Genomic DNA, 22121 nt, shown 5'->3' on the forward strand with positions numbered 1-22121 from the left:
AGCATTGGATGAGTATTTGCTGCATATGAATTTGCTGATGGAAGAATTCTGCAGATCTTTAGAAATGAATGATTGCCTGCAACCATTTCCACTACAAATGCCTCCCTTGCTGAACAGCAATCCATTAGTCTATGAACAAAATGCAGAAAAGTAATTCTCTCAAATATCGGAGAACCAGATGTATTGAACCACTCAGAAACCAGGGTTTCTTAACATATGGATTGCAACAGCTAGACTAGTCATGAGACAATGAATGGAGGGTAATCTGGAAGCACCTTCCTCCTTTCTGAACAGGCTTAGCTCCCTGATGCAAAAGTATACTGAATCAAAGCAACACAGTGGTTCCATAGTCCTGTTTATTACTTTGTTTTGTTTCAAACAAGGAGAAATATGCTAAAAATACATGATGCTTCTATGCAAAGTCCAGCTATCTTACATGATGCTCACTCAGCGGAGGATATTGAAAAAGTGGGAGGAGATTTACAAGCATCAGGTTAGAAGGGAAGAAATTAGACTGTGATTGTTTTCCCATTGCAGCTGTGCCATAAGAAAAAGAGCACCAGCCTGCCAGTATTCTGCAAGATGCATCAGTTTAATAGCAGTTTAAGAGAAGCTGATTTAAGGCAAGGAAAACCCCTTTTTACCCCTATGGCTTTGATGAATGAGAGTCACTCTCTTCAAAATGAAACCCAAATTTCAGGAACTATTCAAGCTTTCTGTTCTAAAAATGGTACAAAACATTATTGACTTATTTTGAAATGGTTTTATTTTATAAAATTGTAAGGTTGTACCATTGTTTTATTTGATATATAGATTACATTTAATTATTAAAAATAAATGATATATTTATTTCTTACCCAACCATAACCCCAACAAAATCATTAGTTTTATTTATGGAGTGCAGTGGTGGTTACTGTAATTCACTGTAGTAGTAATTCACTGAAAAATTTTATCATTTTTAGATTGTCACAGAATCATAAGTCTGAGAATCCCTGTCTTAGATGATGATCTAAGTTTCATTCTATTTAAAATCTACAGGACATTTGTGGAAGAAATTGCCTGGAAGTTGAGGAGCAATGTAATTAATGTATTGATGACATCTAATTCTATTTCTCATGTTTCTCACATCCAGATATTCAGTGAACAACTTGATTAAAAAAAAAAAAAAAAAACTGTGGATGCCCAGAGCAGCATTTACATTTACATTACAATAAGTCTGGTCACAATGCAACTAATATTTGCCCCTGCTCAGGTAATATTATACTATGTTATTACTATTGTGATGCATCGGCTTTAGTCTGAATTTATTTTCTTCTACTTCTGCAATTATTTTAAGGGACCTCAAACAGGAGTGGCTTGATGCGTGATTAGTAATTCACTGAAAGATTTTACCTAAAGCAGCTATGAATTCTGAAAAGGAACTATATTCCTAATGAAGTCTCCACTGATTAAACATAAGAAAGCAGGCTGTTATATAGCAATTGCTCCTTTAAAAAATTAGCTTTTTCATTAAAAAATCTCCAAGAGGAACATCTCAACACAATTAAGTACAGTGGTACCTCGGGTCATGAACGCTTCTGTTCACGACCAATTCGGGTCACGAACAGCTCCATTTGCAAAATTCTGCTTCCGTTCGCGAATGCCGGATCGGGTGACGAACAGGATCCGCGGCCATTTTCCGTCCCGTGACACGTGGTTGTGGCTTCCTGTAGGGAGGGGGACTCTCCCTCCAAGCAATAACTGCCTCCCCACCCGCCTTCCTGTCCTCCACGCCAGAAGTTGCGTCGAGCAAGGTTAGCATTCTCTCTCTTCGTACTGTATTTTGTTTCATATTTTTGCGGTTTAAAAAAACAACAACATATGGTTCAGAATGGATTAACCATAATTACATTGAACCTTATGGGAAAATTTGATTTGGGACGCGACCAAATTTGGAGGGGTCAGAATGGATTAACCATATTTACATTGAACCTTATGGGAAAATTTGATTTGGGTTGTGACCAATTCGGGTCACGACCAGAGTCGTGGAACGAATTAAGTTCGTGGACCGAGGTACCACTGTATTGTGCAAAGTAATCTTTTCACAGGGAGGTAAAGACTTTGAAAAGCAAGTTGGAAAAACTGACATTCTGTGATGCCAATTTGAAGTCAAATCCATGACCAATTAATTATAAAGGTAATAAGCATATCACCTGTTACTTCTGAATAGCCTCTGATATTTGGCTTTGAGAATTGCTATGGCATAATTATGAATTATATTTTATATGCTAATGTAATCTAGGTAAACCTCTGCAATAATGCATAATTTTAAAATCATTAAGAAAATAAATGTATGGAAGGATGTTTGAGGAATTATGACTTTGTGAACTCTGATATAAAATAAACAGATTTGAACCTCCTAAAATGAATATCTAATAATCCTTCTGATTTTGCACATGTCTGAGTTTTGTGATATAGTTTTATATCAAAAAAGTACCAATGACATTAAAATTAAATTTTAGGATAAGTTATGTTTAGAAATGTGTCAGTGTATAGAAATATGTTTAGAAGTACACATTGTGCACTATGTTTAAATACATATTTAAATATTTATTTACTTGCATGATTCTATGAGAATTTTTTTTAAAAAATTATGCATTAATGCACAAGTAACAGGGAGAAATCATGGTCAAAACTGATATGGGCTTTGAAAAATGACTGATTCATCCCTCCTTACATCCCCCTCTTTGTGAATCAGCCCCATTCAACTAGAAAAAGAAACTACTGTCTAACATTCAGATATACCTAACACGTTAATTTATCTTTTTCAATACATTTCTATCCCAACATAGTCATAGAAATTCATCTGAAAATATTTCTCATCTATCAGCTACAAATTCTACCAGTATTTACATTCCAGCAAACAAAACAGCATTTATGGCTTTCTGTGTATAGTGTGATATTGACATTTGGACATACTACATTTCAACCAGATTTTTAAATTTTTAATGGATTTTAGATTCAATTTGAAAGACATAACAATCTAGTCACAATTTGATAAATGGCAGCTATTTGTCTGTTCAAACAAGGTATCACTCTTTTGTGTAGCTTTATTATTAGTCCTCAGATAATCATCTTACAAGAGAGCAAAAACAGATATATGAGAGTTATTATTTTTACATCAAACAACCTGGTTTTTTATTGTGGCAGGCCTAAAGATTTGCTATTTCCAAATACTCAAATTGTGTTGCAAGGCAATTCAAATTAGAAATTGCTTATATTTCACTCACTTCTCTTTATTTTCCACATTGTCAAAGAAAAATAGAACAGTAAATAAATCACAAGAGTTTACATACTAAAGCAAGTAACAAATCATGAGAGTACATTTAAGATATAATTAAGATAATATATAGATGTTATAAAATTAATCTCAATCCAGAGATGAATAGGTTTAATCAAGAAAAGTAGACTAGGAGAGTCAGCTCATCCATGTAAAATAAATCTATTTAAAAACAGGTGCATTAGATTAATGCCAGTTTAGTTTCCTGGAAAGCTCTGTATCTTTAGAAGTAAGACATCAACATAATTGTTTTACACTGAAATTAACAACCTCTTATTTCATATAGAATTAAACTGAAGGATTAGACATATTTCCTAATTCCAATAAGCATACAGCCAGTGTAGGTTAATGGTTACTAGGGTTATAAATCCAGATTTTCACTCCCATATATAGTCAATTGGGTGAACTTGAATCAGTCACTGGTTCTGTCCACCTCACAAGAACATAATGTGGTGTGTGTAATATTCAAATATCCTTACCATCTCCCATTACATTTTGACATTCAGAGATTTTTTTCCTTACTTCGCAAATTATAAAACTAAATGTTAGGAAAGACTTCTGTTCAAACTTAAGATAGTGATGGTGAATCTCAACAACTATTAATGAAATCGCCCTGCCCCAGTTCAAAAGCCCAGACATAAATGATGGACTTGAGAGCTAATTTGCTGACTTGGGGTTTACTGCCAGCAATGATGGCAACGAAGGTCTTTTTTGTATCTGGCAGGAGGTAGGAAACAGCATTTTCTCTCCCTGAAGGTTCTTATTGTTATACCATATTACATGATGTCATTAATTATGAATTTAGGGGTTGGAGGTGGGGGACTGTGGTTGGTAGTGGGACAATAAGAATTTTCTTTCAGCTACTTCTACCAAAACCAGCTGCAAAACTACAATTTTTCACTTTAACAACACCAATGAAGTTAAGGAAGACACTTGTTGCTGCTATGAGATCATGCTCCCAGCCTTCAGCAAATTTATACTAAAACCTCTCCAAATCAACCAAAGTTCAGTATTCTGAAATTCCTCCTCAAATAAATGTTCCAACTTGAATAATTTGAATAAAATATTGTCTAATCTTAAAAACTCTCTTGAAATTTTATACATATATGTGTATACTTTTTTTAAAAAAAAAGGAAAACAAAAAATTTAAAGACCTTACAATAATTCCAACTTTTTAATTTAAGCATTACTTATTCTGTTGCAATGACCATATAGAGAAGGAACAATAATACATTCAGTAGATGAGTCTTCACAAATGATGCTTCTGCTCAAAGCAATGTATATTTTTCCTATATTACTGACAGCTTGAGCCCAGAAAAAATTCACATGAATTATCTTAAAACATTAATCTTTCTCAAAGAGAAGTAAATTAGTTACAGCAAATCCATTTCAAACTGTTCAACAAATTGAATTAACACAGTTCTTCATTGCAATATTTTCGGCTGTCATGTTGCGTGAAAGAACAAACTTATTCTTATGACACTCTGGTTTGGGGGTGAGGTATTGAGTGTATTTTTTTAGAACAGCATGACTGTGGTTTAAAAAAACGATCTATGAAAAACTAATTTAGCTCCATTAATGAAAAGGAAGCAAAATGTGATAGAGAATTATAGTTCATTAATTCTTCAAATATGTAATTTTCCACACTCCTGATCTTCCACTGATTTTTACACCCTAAAGTTCCTTCTAAATGCTATAAAAAGGAAATTCAGTCATGTTGTTAGTTCATTTGTGACTGTGGCATTGTTCCAGTTAGATAGAAACATTATGAAAAATGTTTTTCTCCACTAAGTGCTTCACCATGTGGCCCTATTAACATTTCTTTGTTGTCAGAAATGATCAACCACAAATATACAGAAAACCAAGACTATGAGAGTTTCTCATTACACAGTCAACACCATCAAAATATATGACACATGTAACAACTGGAGATGGTAATTCAGAGTACTAATAGGGCATGATAAATTGAGTGAGTGCTTGAAGATTTTAAATTGAGTGTGTACATGTCTGTGTATACATACAAACACATTCAATTAGGATGTGTGCCATTGTCAGTTAAGAAGGCAGCCTGAGAATACTATGCTACTACATTGAGATGCTGATTCAGACAGAACCGTAATGCACATCTATTTTTTCCAAGTTAACTCTTAAAAAATCACTGTTCTTTAGTCATCCTTTGTAGATAAGCCATGTTCTCTATAAATGAAAGTGACAACATTCATTCAAAATTTATAAAAAGGAAGGCTATTATTTAATAATGTATACAAGTTTAGCTTTTAAATAATTTTATCTGAATATATGCAGGGACAACTATCTTTACATTCACACATTTTAAGGAAGTAAATTGAATTGCCAGCGTTACCAAAAATCCTAATTTCACCTACATGCTGATGGGTGTGAGAGCCGGCACTAAAAGAGAGTTTGTTTCAGTGATAACGTTTACAGAAAGTGGATGCCCTGAAAAAGATACGTTCTATGTTGCAAATAAAAATAAAATAAATTAAAAAATATTTTCAGCCACTGTCAACATGCCTTGTATAAACCATGCCTGGAATATAGTATATAGTTCTGATCATCACCCTTATAAACAATAGTGAGCAAGAGTCTAGAACAGCTTTTCTATGAGGAAACAGCATTACTTTTTAGTTTAGAAAAATGTAATCAGTAATTTTTTTTACAATCAAACATGGCGAAGAGAAAATGGACTTATTTTTTTTCTCCACTCATAATACTAGAACCTGGTATCTAGTGAAGCTGGAAAAAAAACAGCAACAACAAAAAATAATTACACTCAAAAGGAAAAAAAATTCTTCAAACATCACACAGTTAATTGTGGAATTCACTACCACAGAATGTTCCTTTAAAAAGGAGATAGACAAATTTTGTGGGATAAAGCTTTCATTAGTTACTCATCACGTTGGGTATCTATTATCCCCAGTCTCAGAAGCAATATGACAATTAGTTGCAGGAGAACATGAATGAAAGGATACTTTGGCACTTATGTCCTCCTCGTAAGCTTCCCACAAGCACTGACTCACCACTGCTGAAACAAAAGGTTGAAGAAGACAGACCTTTGGTCTATTCTAGCAAAGCAGAACTCTTTTTATATTATTATATTCTTTTCTATGACCCCGGTACAAAGAACACACTCCACTGTGCAGGAGAATTTATTCTCATCACCTGGCTTCAATGATATCATCAGCATTAATCTTTCCAGTACTCAGTGTTCCTTGTCTATTTAACATCCAGATGAAATGCTGGGAGAAGTAATTCACAGATGTGGGCTGAGTTATCAGGAATATAAAGATATTTCCACTTTTGTTTCTCCTTTTCATCTTATCCAAGTGAATTGGAAGATATCCTCCATTGGTACCCAAGAAGAATAAGGACTATGTGAGGTTCAGTCCAGAAAAGCCGAAATCACCCTTACTAGGTAGATTGTCTGTCCAGGGGAACAGTGCTATTGTACTCCTCCTATAGGTCAGATATGCAGTCTCAGATTTTCTGGACCCATAATTTTCACTGGAAGCACAGATGACATCAGTGGCTAGGATAGCTTTTACTCAAGTAAAAATAAATCTATAAAAGGCTAGCCTGGGCATACATTATCTGCAAACCTCATAAGTAGATTACATTGTGAAGACCCTTTGAACTTCTATTTATCCAATGTGAAACTGTTAGGTTCTGTTCCATAAAGTTGCATAATGTCAGTGCTTCCTCAGCTGTGCATGCTGCCAATCTGGTCTGGGGCACAATGCCAAGTGTTGGTACTAACTAGTGGTGAGGACAAAATGTTTTGTTTTAAACTCAGGGGAAGAAATCAGCTCTCCATGAAACATTATTTCAAAATGGTTGAGTTGGCTATATTCCATTGCAATAAAACTCAAATAATTTGTTTAAATTTTCAAACAAAATTCTTGAACGTATACAGTTTTTTTTTAAGCTCAGAACACTGAAAACAGACCATTTTGCGGTCAGAAGACTTCCTACTTCAAGCCGATTTTCTCTGCATGGAATGGTTGAAACACTGCTGTTAAAACGGCCACAATTTGTTCTGTAGTCAAAATAACGAAATAGCATGCTTTGTTTTGACTTTAAATAAACACTCCAAACTCACAAGGTTTCTGGGGAGGTCTCTTCAGCAATATCTAATGGAGTCAGTCCTCAGGGAGTACACTTATTTATTTATTTAACTTAATTTACTGCTAACAACTGAAGTCTCTCAGCAGTTGATTATAAAAATGTGAATTTTAAATCTACCCTTCCTGCAAAGCACAGACTTACTAGACTGACTAGAACAAAGAGTTAATTAAATTCATTAAGTTAATTGGTATCAACACTAGAACTAGTTCTCTAAAGATTTTCCCTCCAATATATCTTCAGCAGCATTTGAATAAAAAAGAAAGTCTACTACAATTACAGGCTTCATTGACTTCCACATAGGTTACGTTGCCTTCAAGTGAGTTCCAATTAAGTGTTCTCATAGTTTAGCTGAGAATTTATATCTTACTTTCCTGTAAAGACAATTAAAGTGCCTTCCAGGAAGAAAGGAAGGAAAGAGGAAGGAAATGCAGTCAAACTTTAAGATTAAAAACAGGAAGGACCTAATCTAATTGTGGGGTTACAAATGATAAAGTACAACCTATCACACAAAATTAAACCGACCACCCATATTGACTCATAGTTGCATTTGCTCTTATCTCTAAGCTGCAGCAGTTTACATTTCTGAAAGAAAATATTCATACCCAAGCCTATCTCTAAATCAGGATTTAAGACTGACTTATAGAAATTAAATTAAACTCTTTATGGATACCATTGTTAAGGTTGAGTTTGTTGGATTTGTTTTTTCCTTTTTTGGAGGGAGGGCTACACTTAATGATGAAAATTACACGTTTAGAACATCCAATGTATCCATATCATACATTTCCCTTTTGGAATAAGAAGCATTAGATAAAATGTAGAAAAGCATAAGAAATAGTAAGCCAAAACAAAGCATGAGATACATAAAAAAATAATAATAAAAGACATATAGATAAATCTAATGTACACCAATACAATTTACTACACCACTCCATATCTTTTTTCCCTTGCAAAGCTTTTTGCTTCCATCATGTCCATATTGACCACTTCAATATTGCCTTTTGTCCTTTCATTTTCTCACCTGTCTCTTTTTGGGGAACTCATCAACTCCATCAACTACCACTCTCTCTATAAGACCAAACCCTTGGGGTACTTATTTTTCCTGCATAAATTTCACCCCACAACATCTGATCATCCTTTTTATCTTAGTTTCCAACAGAATACTCACATACACACAAAACACCCACACACACACACACAGACCGCCATTTTGGCCAGTATGTCAAAAGCACAACCAAAACCGAGCTTCACTCCAAGCACGATCATGATGTTTGTAAGCTAAAATCTCTGATCTAGAGACTATTTTGCAAGACAAAATTAGGAGGGAGATGTAATACCAACTGTCTCAGGACACTGCATTTGGGAATGTATGTTTTTGTGCTTAAAAAAAAAAAAAATGTCCTTGGGCACACTTTATTCTAAATATAAGAACTGCTGCTTCTCTTAAAATGAGCAAAGCGAGGGAATGAAAGAGGGACGTGTAAGAACACTAATGTCATTATTCATTGTATTTCCTTTAATTATATAATGGACCATAATTCATAAGTGAAAGTGCTTGGAGTGAGTTATGAGGTCATTCTTTATTCTCTTCCTATGTGGAATGAAATTATATTATAATATATTGCTGAACTGCTGCTAAATTCATGTTTTATTTATACCACACTGTATATTTAAGAACTAAGGGCTCAAACTAGTCAACCCAAATGTACTGGTACACAGAAAAAACTACCATGAGACATAACCGAGAATGTCCTCTCCCTCTTCCTATATTTTCAGAGGAGCAGACTTTACTGTTGCAGAGAATTTGGGCCATTAAAGGAGATGCAGGGATGGTAGGAAGGGATAAGTAGAGGCTACGGTATCTAAGGCAATGGGCAGCCTTTGGGCTATTTTGCTCTAAATGGAAGTTGGATTTTCTTATTCAGACACAGCATTGTCCTTCTAAATGCGAAAGAAATCCCTTTCCATTCATTAATACCAGTCATTCATTAATACCAGTTGTGATTTTCAGAGTAGGAATACTTATTTATAGAAGCAGAGAGTCCCTCACTGCCTTATAATTTCCTGTGAATGGGAGGGTCTCTTTCATGGAATGATAAGAATTTAAAAAGCTGTGAAAAAGAAAGAAATGAGCAGAAGGGGCAAATAGCGACAGTCCTATCCTGTGAAACATGATTATTTATTTATTTATTTGGCCAACCAATTCAAAACAATTCTGGGTGGCTTACAACCCATTTAAAATCAGGTAAAAATATTCAACCTCAAAAACAAACTAGCAACCGAGCCCAATCACTCAACTCCATCAGACACATCTTAAAAGCATATTTCAGAGTTGAGCTCAGTCAGTGCCCTGGCCCCCAGTGTCCACAAGAACTGCCAGGTCTTCAGTGCCTTCCACAAGCCAACAGGACTGGGGCCATCCAAATTTCAGGGAGTAAGCAGCTGCGTAGGGTGGGCACCACCACAGAGAAGGCAGAAAATATCTAAAGAGTAGCTGGTGCTTGGGAATGTGGTTTAAAGCCGACTGAATTTAAACCTTTCTGTCTCTCTTTTGTTTTCATGTCTTATCTCTTCTTTTGATACATCTGCACCCACTTTTGTTCCTCCTTTCTTTTTTTATTTCCATTTCCTCCTTGCTGTTCTTCAAGGAAGGGGGAAAGGGAATATGTCTGTGCCTGTACTTATACATTCCTACGGGAAGCAGAACGTTATGGTTTATGTATGTAAGAAAATGGTTGGTATATTCAGATGGGGATCGATTAGCTTTGTAAATGAAATACATTATTTTATAGGTAATTATTTTCAATTAATAATTATTATGTAAATTATTCTAACATTGTTTTGTTGGTCCTAGCCTTGTTCTTTTTGGCTTTTGACACACAAACACATACGCATATGTACAGAAGTGTATGGCATGCACACATTTATGGAGAAGGGTGGAAATCATCAGGACTGGTTTCAGCTGGAGATGGCAATGCCAGGTTGACAAGATGGGGAAGCTAGGTATTGGCCAGGTTCTTCTGTGTTTTTATAACTCTTCCCCCCCCGCCTATTCTTCCTGGCAGGAATGTATTTTCAGTACATACAAGGAATTTGTGCTGAATCTGAAATTAAAGCAAATACCAATATTAAATAGTAACCATCATTACACAGGCTAAGCAATGAGGTGAATAATTTGGACTATTATATCCATTTTATGAAATGGATATGATGAAATGATAGAGCATGGAAAATCAGAAAAGAAAAGGTTGCAACAGGCAAGGCAGAAAACTAGAATTCACAGAAGTAGAAAAGCTCTTGGAAAAAAAAAATGAAGAGGGCAGGAAGGAAGAGAAAGAGGGAAATGGAACTTTTACTTGGTTTATATTTTTTTCTCTTCTACATTATTTATTCATAGTGCTTTCTGATCAATGTGATTAAGTTGACAGGAAAATTCAATGTCTCTTTTGTAAAACATTTTAAGTTACTTTTTAAAAAGTGCACTACGGTGCATTTTCTTATGGTATAAAGGAGCTTCTGAAATTGACCCCGGTGTAATTTATTTAATCCTGATACATCCCTACATAGTGAAAAGCACAAACTTTAATGGTGACCTGTTTCATCTCAGATGTCTAAAAAGAGCATGCATTCACCCTGAATACGGATTAGAAGTGGAAAAAAAGATTGATTAATGCAAATAAGCTAAGATACCCTGAGAATGTAAAAGGTCCTATGCTCTAGCCTAGTAGAATTTGCAATAAATGTTGAGAAGTGTTGAAAACAACCTGAGATATTACAGATTTGGCATCATTTAAAGACAGATGCTACATAATCTATTTGTACTTGACAAGTACATACAATTCTTATTAGGCAACAAACCTATTAAGTGTTTTGCCAAAGACACAGTAAGTAAAGTAGCTATTGTCACTGCTTATTATATTTATTTTTATAAAGAACAATCTGGTTATTAATATTCATTTTAAGGAAAAGAACTTAAAAAAGAACTTAAAAAGAACTTAAAAAAGAACTTAAAAAACATTTGTCAGCTGGTTATTGTTTGCACAAGACTAATAATTTATGAAGGTCAACTAGTTAACAAAAACTGAAGAAATGAATAACACCATGTAGCTATTTTGCTCTGAGCAGGATAGAAAGTTCAATGCAATCTTACGATTGGGGTGGGACACAATTTTTAATTCATTTTTCTGCCATGGTATAGTGTTCTTACTTGAGGATCTTCCTCAATTTCTTATTAGATTTCTCTAATTCCCCAGAATAAAATGAGACATTAAAGTTTTGGCATCATTTAAAAACAGATGCTACATAATCTATCCATACTTGACAAGTACATACAACTCTGTAAAGTAAAAATGGCATTGCAATGCTGTAAAACTACAGATTCTTGTCATGATTTTAAGCATTTTTTGAAGATCTATGTTTCAAGCATATTGATTGCAATATTATATATATATTTACATGCCTGAAAGTATACAAATATAAGACTGCACAGTTTAATTGACTTAAAGCAATCAAATGAATGTTGAGTACATGGGCAATGTCCAAAATTGGGCATATGTTAGTATAGAAATCATAGTTAATTACTTTATTTTTTGATGCTTAAAACTTCAATATTATCCTATAAAGTAGGATTATAAGGATAAGGACAAAGAATAAAGATAAGATATTAGGATAAAGATACAAGATTTTCTAATTCTGTGACCCTGACCATACCTAACCAAGAGAAAGTTAAATATAGTTCAATGGACCTTCTCTTAGGTAATCTATATGCAGGGATCTATATGTTAGATCTATTCTGTTACGGATCTATATGAAGCCTAGGGTACAATACCAAATAGAGGTCCTAAACAGAAATACAAACCATAGGACTGTATAGCATACAAATGAGTAAGTGAAATGGATCTGGAACTGATTAGTGAGATATAAAAGCTTTTGTTAAGTCAGTTAAAATTAAAGTAAGTTGACCTTTTGCTTCTAGGTGCCAAATTGGACAAGGCCAATTTATTTTTATTTATCATCTCTGTGAAACAGCAGGAGAGTGGGATTAAAGAGTGGACAGGCCCTGCTTGTTGATCTATTTCAGAGGCAAAATGTCTGAGGTCAACCACACAGTGCTAACTATTTAACTTCCACAGAAAGTGACATATAAATGAAGATAGGTGTTAGTAATTAGTTAGATGAGTTACCTGTGTTAGCTGAATTTTAATCTTCTAAACATGCAAAATCTGTGAATGGCATCATTATATCATTTAATGACTTAATATACAGTCTACTGGTGTCAGACATTTCCTCTTGGTGACTGGTTTTATGGTATAGGGAGACAATACTTCCTGCTCTTGTTCCTTTTTTGCCTGCCAAAAAGTTGTTGGCCTCCAGGGAGTTTCGTGCACCAATTGATTACGACTCCTTGTTTTGGCTGCTTTTTCACACCAAATGGTTAGGGTAATCTATGGTTTACAGTTATCTCTGCAAATGTATGTACCCAAGCCAAAATAACATCAAGGATATCGTACCAATTGATTATGTCTGCAAAGGACAACATGTTTTTGGACATGAGACTTTAACCCTAGTGACAGGCAAAAAAGGAACAGTAACTTAACTTCCTAAACCCTTCAATGTGGTGTTAGATGTTTTAACCCTACAGGTTCCTTACAGAAGAAAGCAAGTGGTGTAGTTTCTTCCACCAGAAGTGTTTAGTTTCATTCCCCCTCAAGCATAATCTGAATGGAAAGGGCAGGTAATGTTAGGAATAAGAAGCTACACTGACAGAGCAAGGAATCATTGCTGACAAGTATCGACAGGAACTTTATGTCAAGGGCCCAGTAAGGTCTGGCGCTAATCCTATATTCAAGAGTTTTTTAAAAAAAAGTTCAATATCCATGTAGCAGCCTAAGCTTACTGTTCACCATACAATTAACCATGCACACTACTAACCCTGCTCCACAAGTGAATAATTTGGAAAACTGTCAATATGAACTGGCTCAGAGAGAACTCCTAAAATACTGCAAGAGATAGTAACTTATTATAGAATCTACCATTCATGAATGAATAAGGACTTTTACTTTAAATCCAGACTTCACTCTCCTTCTTGCAGAGCCCAATAATATTGCAACATCCATCTTATTTCTTTTGTTAAATATTTGATAAATTTCTAGTGGGAGTTTTTAAAATGATTTTTATTGAAAATTATTTTAAAAAGAAGATAAAAACTAATGCAAACTAATATAAAGTAAGGAAGAAAAAAGAAAAAGAAAGCAAAGATAAAGCAAAAAGTACAAGAAAAGAAAAAAAGTTGAAGAAAAATAGAAAAGAAAGAAAAAAGATACAAAGAAATGGCTTCTGATATTCTTCACAGCAGTTATAAGTACAAGTATATTTTAACCTCTCTCTCTAGCGTGACATCATAATATTCTTCTTTCTATAATCTATCCTGTCTAATCATCAGAGCCATAAATCGCAAGTTCATTTTTTTCATTTTTACGCAAAAAGTCCATAAGAGGTTTCCAGTCACCAATAAATATAGTGTCTTTTCTCTAATCAAAGAAGTTAATTTATCTATCTCAGCAAGATCTGTCAATTTCACCAACCATTCCTCCATAGTTGGTCTAGTGGGAATTTTCAAAATCTGCTATTTAGACTATTATAGGGAAAAGAAAAAATACAGCAGAAATCAATATTATAGCAACAACTTAACTGCTCAGTGGAAGTCAGAATCTTAGGACATGAAATGCTTTTCAAATAATTCTTTTTCTTCATTATTTCCAGGAGAAGACTTGTATATAGTTTAGCATTTCTTATCTTTTTACACACAATATCCACTGGGTGTAAATAAAAGAATAGTCAAGGGAAAATACTTCCACCCAAAGAATTTTGTAGAACAAGGAGAAAACCATATTCATTTCTGAAAGTAATAATAGTGTACAAGAGTATGTGGGTAGTTTATTTCTTTATGCTATATCTCACACAGTAGTGAAGATAAATTTATAGTATTTCTTCAATAGCTAATCAGGTATTCCTATGCTGTACAAGTACTTTTTATCCTTGTATAAGTGTTCCCAGATTTCTTACAACAGTAAAGAAAAAAATAAAGTAAGAGTAAAATGTGATGAAATGTACTATACTAGTCTATACATGTTTTACAGGAAAAATCTGTAATTTTTCCAGTATGGAAAAACAAATGACCAAGCAATGTTTAAAAACAGCAACATCTTTTGTAGGGGCGTGGGGGGGAAGACTAATTTGAATAAACTCTTTCCCTAATGACAGTTTATGTTTAACAGCAATTTCATTTATCATGCATTTAAGTTGTATGTATTACAAGATATGCCACAAAGAAATGGTTTGACTGGATAGTGACCATAAATCTGTAAGATGTATTGCTATCATATGCACACTTAATATATATTTAGATAAGATGGGAAATATTTCACTTCATGCATAGACAGATAGATTGATCATATGAGAATGAGGCATAAGTAATTTAACTAACTTGAAATAAAGAAAAAAATTAAATAACTGGATTTATCTCTAAATCCACTGTAGATTTTGGATTGATAGCAATTTAAAATGTATCACATATTAAAAAAATATTCACATGTAAACAAATAGCAAAAATAAAGATTACCATGTTTCCACACTTAAAAAAACCTTCAGCACATACAATGTTCACCTTTACCAGGCAAAACTAATTTGGTAATGTAGAGTTAACTAGTGGTAGACACATGGCTATTTCTACTTCAGTTTGTGATTTGGAGACAACAACTTACTCCCTGACCAGCGGGATAGGTGGGGGGGGGTGAGTATTGCAGATTATGTCCCTGGAAAAGTAGTGACATCAGAGGAATATTTGGGGTGGGAGCTGATATTTTGGTTTAATTATTTTTTAAGGGTGGGAAAGAGAGTGGGGAGTTTTGGGAAGCAAACTGCTCTGGTTTCTACCTCTACACTAAATGCTGCTGAAATTTGGTAGCAAAATGACCAAATTTCAGCAGTGTAATTTTAGGATGTTGGTGGGGCAGGGCTAAGGATGGAAAAAGGGGAAGTTTGCTTCCTCTCCCATTTATATCCTTTTGAGAAAAAAAAAATGTTGATGAAAATTAACAATTTTGTTGCCAAATTTTCACAGAGTAAACTTGGGTCCTGGCAAGTCTTCTCCCATTCAACAGAAATCATGGTATTTGACATGATATATTATTTTTTTAGTCATACACAGAAATTCAATTATGGGTTTGGTAAATATAGTAAAGGATCTCCTACCAGTTTCACAGCTTGAACCCGTAAATCCCTGTGGACAGGCACAGACATTGGAGGCAATGCAAGCTCCACCATTTCTACAACCATCCTTGCAAAAGGCTGAAACCATTAAAAGAAAATCATAAAGGATCTTCAATTCTATTCCAAGTGGGACAGAAGGATGTTTTATCAAATACCTGACTAAAAATGATTTAAATCTAATTTTCACACACAATTGACATTACAATATTCTAACAGAATCTTGCAAGTCTGTGCAATAAGTCCCTTCTTATACTCCTGTGAATTAGGGAGGTGTCCATCTGAGATTCTTCTGTATACTAACTGTGGTGGACTTAAGATGTGTTTCACCCCTTTGCACTTTGGTAACAGGGCTTGCAAATCTAGGCCAAGGTCATCTTCCTTACTCTCTACATCTTCTAAATTGTTATGTTTTGATTTTAGATGATTTATATAATAATGTATCATTATTTTGCTGATATATCTAGATAGATAAAACATACATACTCTTTGAATTCAGAACTGCAATTACATTCATCTTTCAGGTACCAAGGTAGGTTTAGCATGTATTGTGTAGAAAATAAATTTCAGGTGCTAAATGCAGCATCAAGAAAGGAGATGATACTACTAATGGGTGACTGGAATGCAAAGATTAGAGAAACAAAAGGATCTGAAATCTGATTCATGTTGTGATACCTTACCTTTGCATACGGTGCCATTTCCAGTATAACCTGGTTTGCAAATACAGTTATGTCCTCCAACAGTATTGAAACACAATGCATTTTCATCACAGTTGTGTTGATTTGTGAGACATTCATCATGCTCTGAAAGTTAAAAAAGAAAAAGAAAAAAGAATCACTTAGCACTGTATCTAAATATTGTAATATACCTTGATATATATTTCATTTCTCCCTGTATCTTTTTTTTTCTCCTTGTAATTTGGCTGTAAATAAACATCTTAATATACTGAGTTAAAGTCTGCAGATATAATGGTACTTACTGAGTAATAAGTCTTACTGCATTGAGTAGGACTTGCATTTGAGTAAACATAGCTAAGAAGAAATCTGATGTACTGATATAATACTATGCAAGGGTATTCTGAAGACAGGCAATTATTTCTTTCAATTAAATGTGCATAGAATTTCATCCTAAGCTGTTGTTCTAATCTTTGGTTTAAAAATCAAAAGCAAGTAGTTATCAAAGGAAGTATGCACAGTTACCTCTTCCTGTATACTTTCTTGGTATTCCTCTCCCCCTTCTCTGCATCAGTCCACATCTCATCGCAGCAGATAAGGAGTGGAAGAAAGCCTGCAGGACCACTGTGCTCAGGTACAGCTTCCATACCCTTCCTGCTCAGGTTCCCAGCTAGTGGTGGCAGCTGCTTGCCCCATATTTAAGACCCCAGTACTTCTGGAAGCATTTCTGCTAGGGCTTACCACTTTATCCTTCTCAGCACATCCCACTGAAGGTGGAATGGAAAGGTGCCATGTCCCCAAAGATATTTAACAACTAGTTCTCATGAATCAGACCAAACCAGTTAGAAAACATGATATGAACAAATGGAGTGGCAATGATGCTAAAAAAAGATTATCGATAAGTAGCATCAAAGTTATACCAATTTCTGTTCTTGCAGACACAGTAGTGGAAAATGCTGAAAAATTCTCTGCCAAATTGCAATAGGCACTAAATGCAATTTCAAAAAAGGAGATGGTCCTATTGATGGGGGATTGGAATGCAAAAATTAGAGAAACAAAGGAACCTGAAATGTCATGAATTTGAGCTGGATAAATGCAGTAATCTAGGAGGCAGTTTAACAGAATTGCAAGAAAATATATAGCTAAAGTAGTTTCGAGAAAATTTACAAAAGAGCTCTTATAGAAGCAAATGTTGTTAAAGGAAAATAGAAAGACTATGTTGAACACTTTACAAACAGAATTCTAGAATGGCAGAAATATTTGCAGAAAACAAATATACTTACAAAGCAAGACTATATTCAATGTGAGCAAATGAACCAATTTTTATTATGGCTTTTGGACAAGCAGTAGCTGTCAAATAGAAAAAGCACCAGGCACTAATGAAATATTAAATATACTGTTTAAAACTGCAGAAGACAAGGGAACACTAACAGTTTTAGAACAAAATAGTTAAGCAAGTGGAAATATATGTAAGAATAGATAGACAGTGAGCTGGAGAAGTAAAGAGGAAATTATTTTGTGAAACTATTTTTTTCTTGGTTTATGTATTATAAAATGAAATTTAAATAAAAAAATTAAAAAGAGAGTAATTTCAGAAAGGCAGCCAATGGCAAACATTGAGAAGATCATGAAAAATAAAAATATTTCTATGACAACAAGAATAAAGCATTTTTTCCAATAAAAAGTTATGACTTAAAAGCGGGATACTGAGAAGTAATAAGTAAGATAAACAGTAAATGAATCTGTATACCTTGGTAAAATGTTTACTAGAATTGGAAAACAGAAAAATTTTAAGGCATGCCAATGCTTATCAAAAGTAGTAGTGTAATACAAGGAATACTGTACATGGGTATAAAAATGAAAATGGCTGCTGCCCGCTTTCTTGTATGAAATTTGGGTATGTCACACACACATACACACATTTGTGTATGTGAAGTATGAGAGAAGTATGTTGAGGTGGCTTGGTCACACAGAGATAATGAATGAGGATGAGTGACTGGATCCAGAGGAAAGGGAGAATAGAGAAAGTTGCAATTGGACTGAGTTAATGAGATCCTGAAAAAGAGAGAAAAGCTGTGTAGGAATTTGTGCATGGCTATGGTAGTAGAATGTTTTGCAAGAATAGAAAGATATGGACAGCTACAGTTAATAGTAAAAGAATCAACCTGTTTACCTATCCTTTGTTTTCTATGATTATTAATTACACCATACTTTGGATCATGTAATAACATGGAGAGGAAGCCAAGAACTTCTATTATCTATCTATCTATCTATCTATCTATCTATCTATCTATCTATCTATCTATCTATCTATCTATCTATCTATCGATCGTATGGCACATTCACATTGCAATTCAATATATTAAAAGCACAAAAAATAAAATCCAAGATATAACATATAAAATTTAAAATTATACACATATGTCTAGATTACAAATATAATTTTTTACTTCATTCGTCACAGCCAGGAAGTCAGCAAAATCTTGTATTAAATCTAAATTTTAATACAATTTTTAAAAATTTTAAATATTAATTAAATTAAAATATTAAAATCTAAATTTTAATACAGTTGATTGATTGATTGATAGATATCATTTTACATGGCCACCCATCTTACCAGTGTGATTCTGGGTGGCTAACAGAAATTAAAATGCAATATAAATATAATCTATGTTTTTTTTTTAAATTAAAAAGCACTGTTCCTAATCAATTAACACAAAGCGGCTCACCAAAACACCATTCACCAATAGCATGGGCTTGATTACTGTCCTGGCCCCCATGTCTCTATGTAATATAGAAGCCTCCATCAGATCACTAGAACTCCTTTTCTACATTAAGAGCAGTTTTTGTGTCTCAACTTGTTCAAATAAAGCTGACCAATCCAGGACCACAAACCTGTTTGGACTGGCTGGCTGGGGAATTCTGAGAGTTGAAGTCCACAAGTTACCAAGGTTGAGGAACCTTGATCTAGTTGCTAATTAGACATTATTTTAAAATATATAGAACAAATATAATTTTAGACAGCTTAGATACATCAGGAAAACTCCTTTTATGCCTCTACATTGATGCTTGAGATTTTAGCTTTCAGAATGTGATTCAGGGAACCCTGGAGTTCTGCTGAGGCTTGTCAGAGATTCTTCAAAGGGAAGATCAGTTACAACAGGCACATTTCATTCAGAGATTGCTTGCCTACTGCTACCAATGTTTTCCTCAATATACCACAATAGGACAGTGGTGGATATATATTTTAGAGGCACTCAGAAGAAATTTAAAGTCCAAGAAAGCTTAAAAAATCACTTGACATGAATGAAGAGTGGGCTTTGGAACACGTCCCCTGACTGTTTATAGCAGTGTCGTCCAAACTTGGCCGCTTTAAGATGAGTGGACTTCAACTCCCAGAATTCCCCAGCCAGGCTGGCTGGGGAATTCTGGGAGTTGAAGTCCACTCATCTTAAAGCCCCCTTCATGGATCACTGCCTTGTCGTGGCGAAGGGGCTTGCGTAACTCAGTGAAGCCATGAGCTATACCGTGCAGGGCCACCCAAGACGGACAGGTCATGACAGAGAGTTCTGACAAAATGTGGTCCACTGGAGAAGGAAATGGCAACCCACTCCAGTATCCTTGCCAAGAAAACCCCATGGACAATGTTAAAAGGCTAAAAGATATGATGCCGGAAGATGAGCCCCTCAGGTCGGAAGGTGTCCAATATGCTACTGGGGAAGAGCGGAGGGCATTTCCAAGTAGCTCCAGAAAGAGTGAAGCGGCTGGGCCAAAGCCGAAAGGACGTTCAGCTGTGGATGTATCTGGAAGCGAAAAGAAGGTCCGATGCTGTAAAGAACAATATTGTATAGGTACCTGGAATGTAAGATCTATGAACCAAGGCAAGCTGGATGTGGTCAAACATGAGATGACAAGATTGAACGTCGACATCTTGGGAATCAGCGAACTGAAATGGACGGGAATGGGTGAATTTAATTCGGGTGACCATTATATCTACTACTGTGGGCAAGAAACCCTTAGAAGAAATGGAGTTGCACTCATAGTGAATAAGAGAGTGGGAAAGGCAGTAATGGGGTACAACCTCAAAAACGACAGAATGATCTCAGTGCGTATCCAAGGCAAACCATTCAATATCACAGTCATCCAAGTCTATGCCCCAACCACTGATGCTGAAGAAGCTGAAGTTGATCGCTTCTATGAAGACCTACAACACCTTCTAGAACTAGCACCAAAAAAAGATGTCCTTTTCATCATAGGGGATTGGAATGCTAAAGTAGGAAGTCAAGGAGTAATCGGAATAACAGGCAAATTTGGCCTTGGAGTACAAAATGAAGCAGGGCAAAGGCTAATAGAGTTCTGTCAAGAGAACAAGCTAGTCATAGCAAACACTCTTTTCCAACAACACAAGAGACGACTCTACACATGGACATCACCAGATGGTCAATACCGAAACCAGATTGATTATATACTTTGCAGCCAAAGATGGAGAAGCTCTATACAGACAGCAAAAACAAGACCAGGAGCTGACTGTGGCTCAGATCATGAGCTTCTTACTGCAAAATTTAGGCTTAAATTGAAGAATGTAGGGAAAACCACTAGACCACTCAGGTATGACTTAGATCATATTCCTTGTGAGTACACAGTGAAGGTGATGAATAGATTTAGAGGATTAGATTTGGTAGACAGAGTGCCTGAAGAACTATGGACGGAGGTCCGTAACATTGTACAGGAGGCAGCAACTAAAACCATCCCAAAGAAAAAGAAATGCAAGAAAGCAAAATGGCTGTCTGATGAGGCTTTACAAATAGCTGTGGAAAGAAGGAATGCGAAAAGCAAGGGTGAAAGGGAAAGATATAAGCAACTGAATGCAGATTTCCAGAGAATAGCCAGGAGAGATAAGAAGGCCTTCTTAAATGAACAATGCAAAGAAATTGAGGAAAACAATAGAATGGGGAAGACTAGAGATCTCTACAAGAAAATTGGAGATATGAAAGGAACGTTTAGTGCAAAGATGGGCATGATAAAGGACAAAAAAGGCAGGGACCTAACAGAAGCAGAAGAGATTAAGAAGAGGTGGCAAGAATACACAGAAGAACTATACAAGAAAGATCTTAATGTCCCTGATGTCCACGCTGGTGTGATCACTGACCTTGAGCCAGACATCCTAGAGAGTGAAGTCAAGTGGGCCTTAGGAAGCATTGCTAACAACAAAGCTAGTGGAGATGACAGTATTCCAGCTGAGTTATTTAAAATACTAAAAGATGATGGTGTTAAAGTGCTGCACTCAATATGCAAGCAAGTTTGGAAAACGCAACAGTGGCCACGGGATTGGAAAAGGTCAGTTTACGTTCCAATTCCAAAGAAGGGCAACGCCAAAGAATGCTCAAACTATCGCACAATTGCACTCATTTCGCATGCTAGCAAGGTTATGCTCAAAATCCTACAAGCTAGGCTTCAGCAATACATGAACCGAGAAGTACTGGATGTACAAGCTGGGTTTCGAAGAGGCAGAGGAACTAGAGATCAAATCGCCAACATTCGCTGGATCATGGAGAAAGCACAAGAGTTCCAGAAAAATATCTACTTCTGCTTCATTGACTATGCAAAAGCCTTTGATTGTGTGGATCACAACAAACTGTGGCAAATTCTTAAAAAGATGGGAATACCAGACCACCTTACCTGTCTCCTGAGAAATCTGTATGCGGGCCAAGAAGCAACAG

The 22121-nt window shown here is 35.2% G+C and overlaps 1 protein-coding gene across 2 annotated transcripts in view; it reads right to left on the bottom strand.

Annotated features, from left to right (window-relative positions):
* NELL2 (neural EGFL like 2) overlaps positions 1–22121 on the bottom strand; it is a 120616-nt gene that overhangs the window by 18449 nt on the left and 80046 nt on the right. For both annotated transcript variants that reach the window (XM_088141756.1, XM_088141755.1), the window contains exons 14-15: positions 16408–16530; positions 15713–15808 (exon numbers count right to left, since the gene is read on the bottom strand). In XM_088141756.1, the coding sequence (XP_087997882.1) occupies positions 15713–15808; positions 16408–16530 (219 nt within the window). The remainder of the gene's footprint in view (positions 1–15712; positions 15809–16407; positions 16531–22121) is intronic.

Source organism: Python bivittatus, unplaced genomic scaffold, assembly GCF_059951505.1.
Source record: "Python bivittatus isolate LINGU-HERP-01145 unplaced genomic scaffold, Pbiv_v1 ctg000330_np1212, whole genome shotgun sequence".
In the NCBI taxonomy this organism is placed as follows: domain Eukaryota; kingdom Metazoa; phylum Chordata; class Lepidosauria; order Squamata; family Pythonidae; genus Python; species Python bivittatus.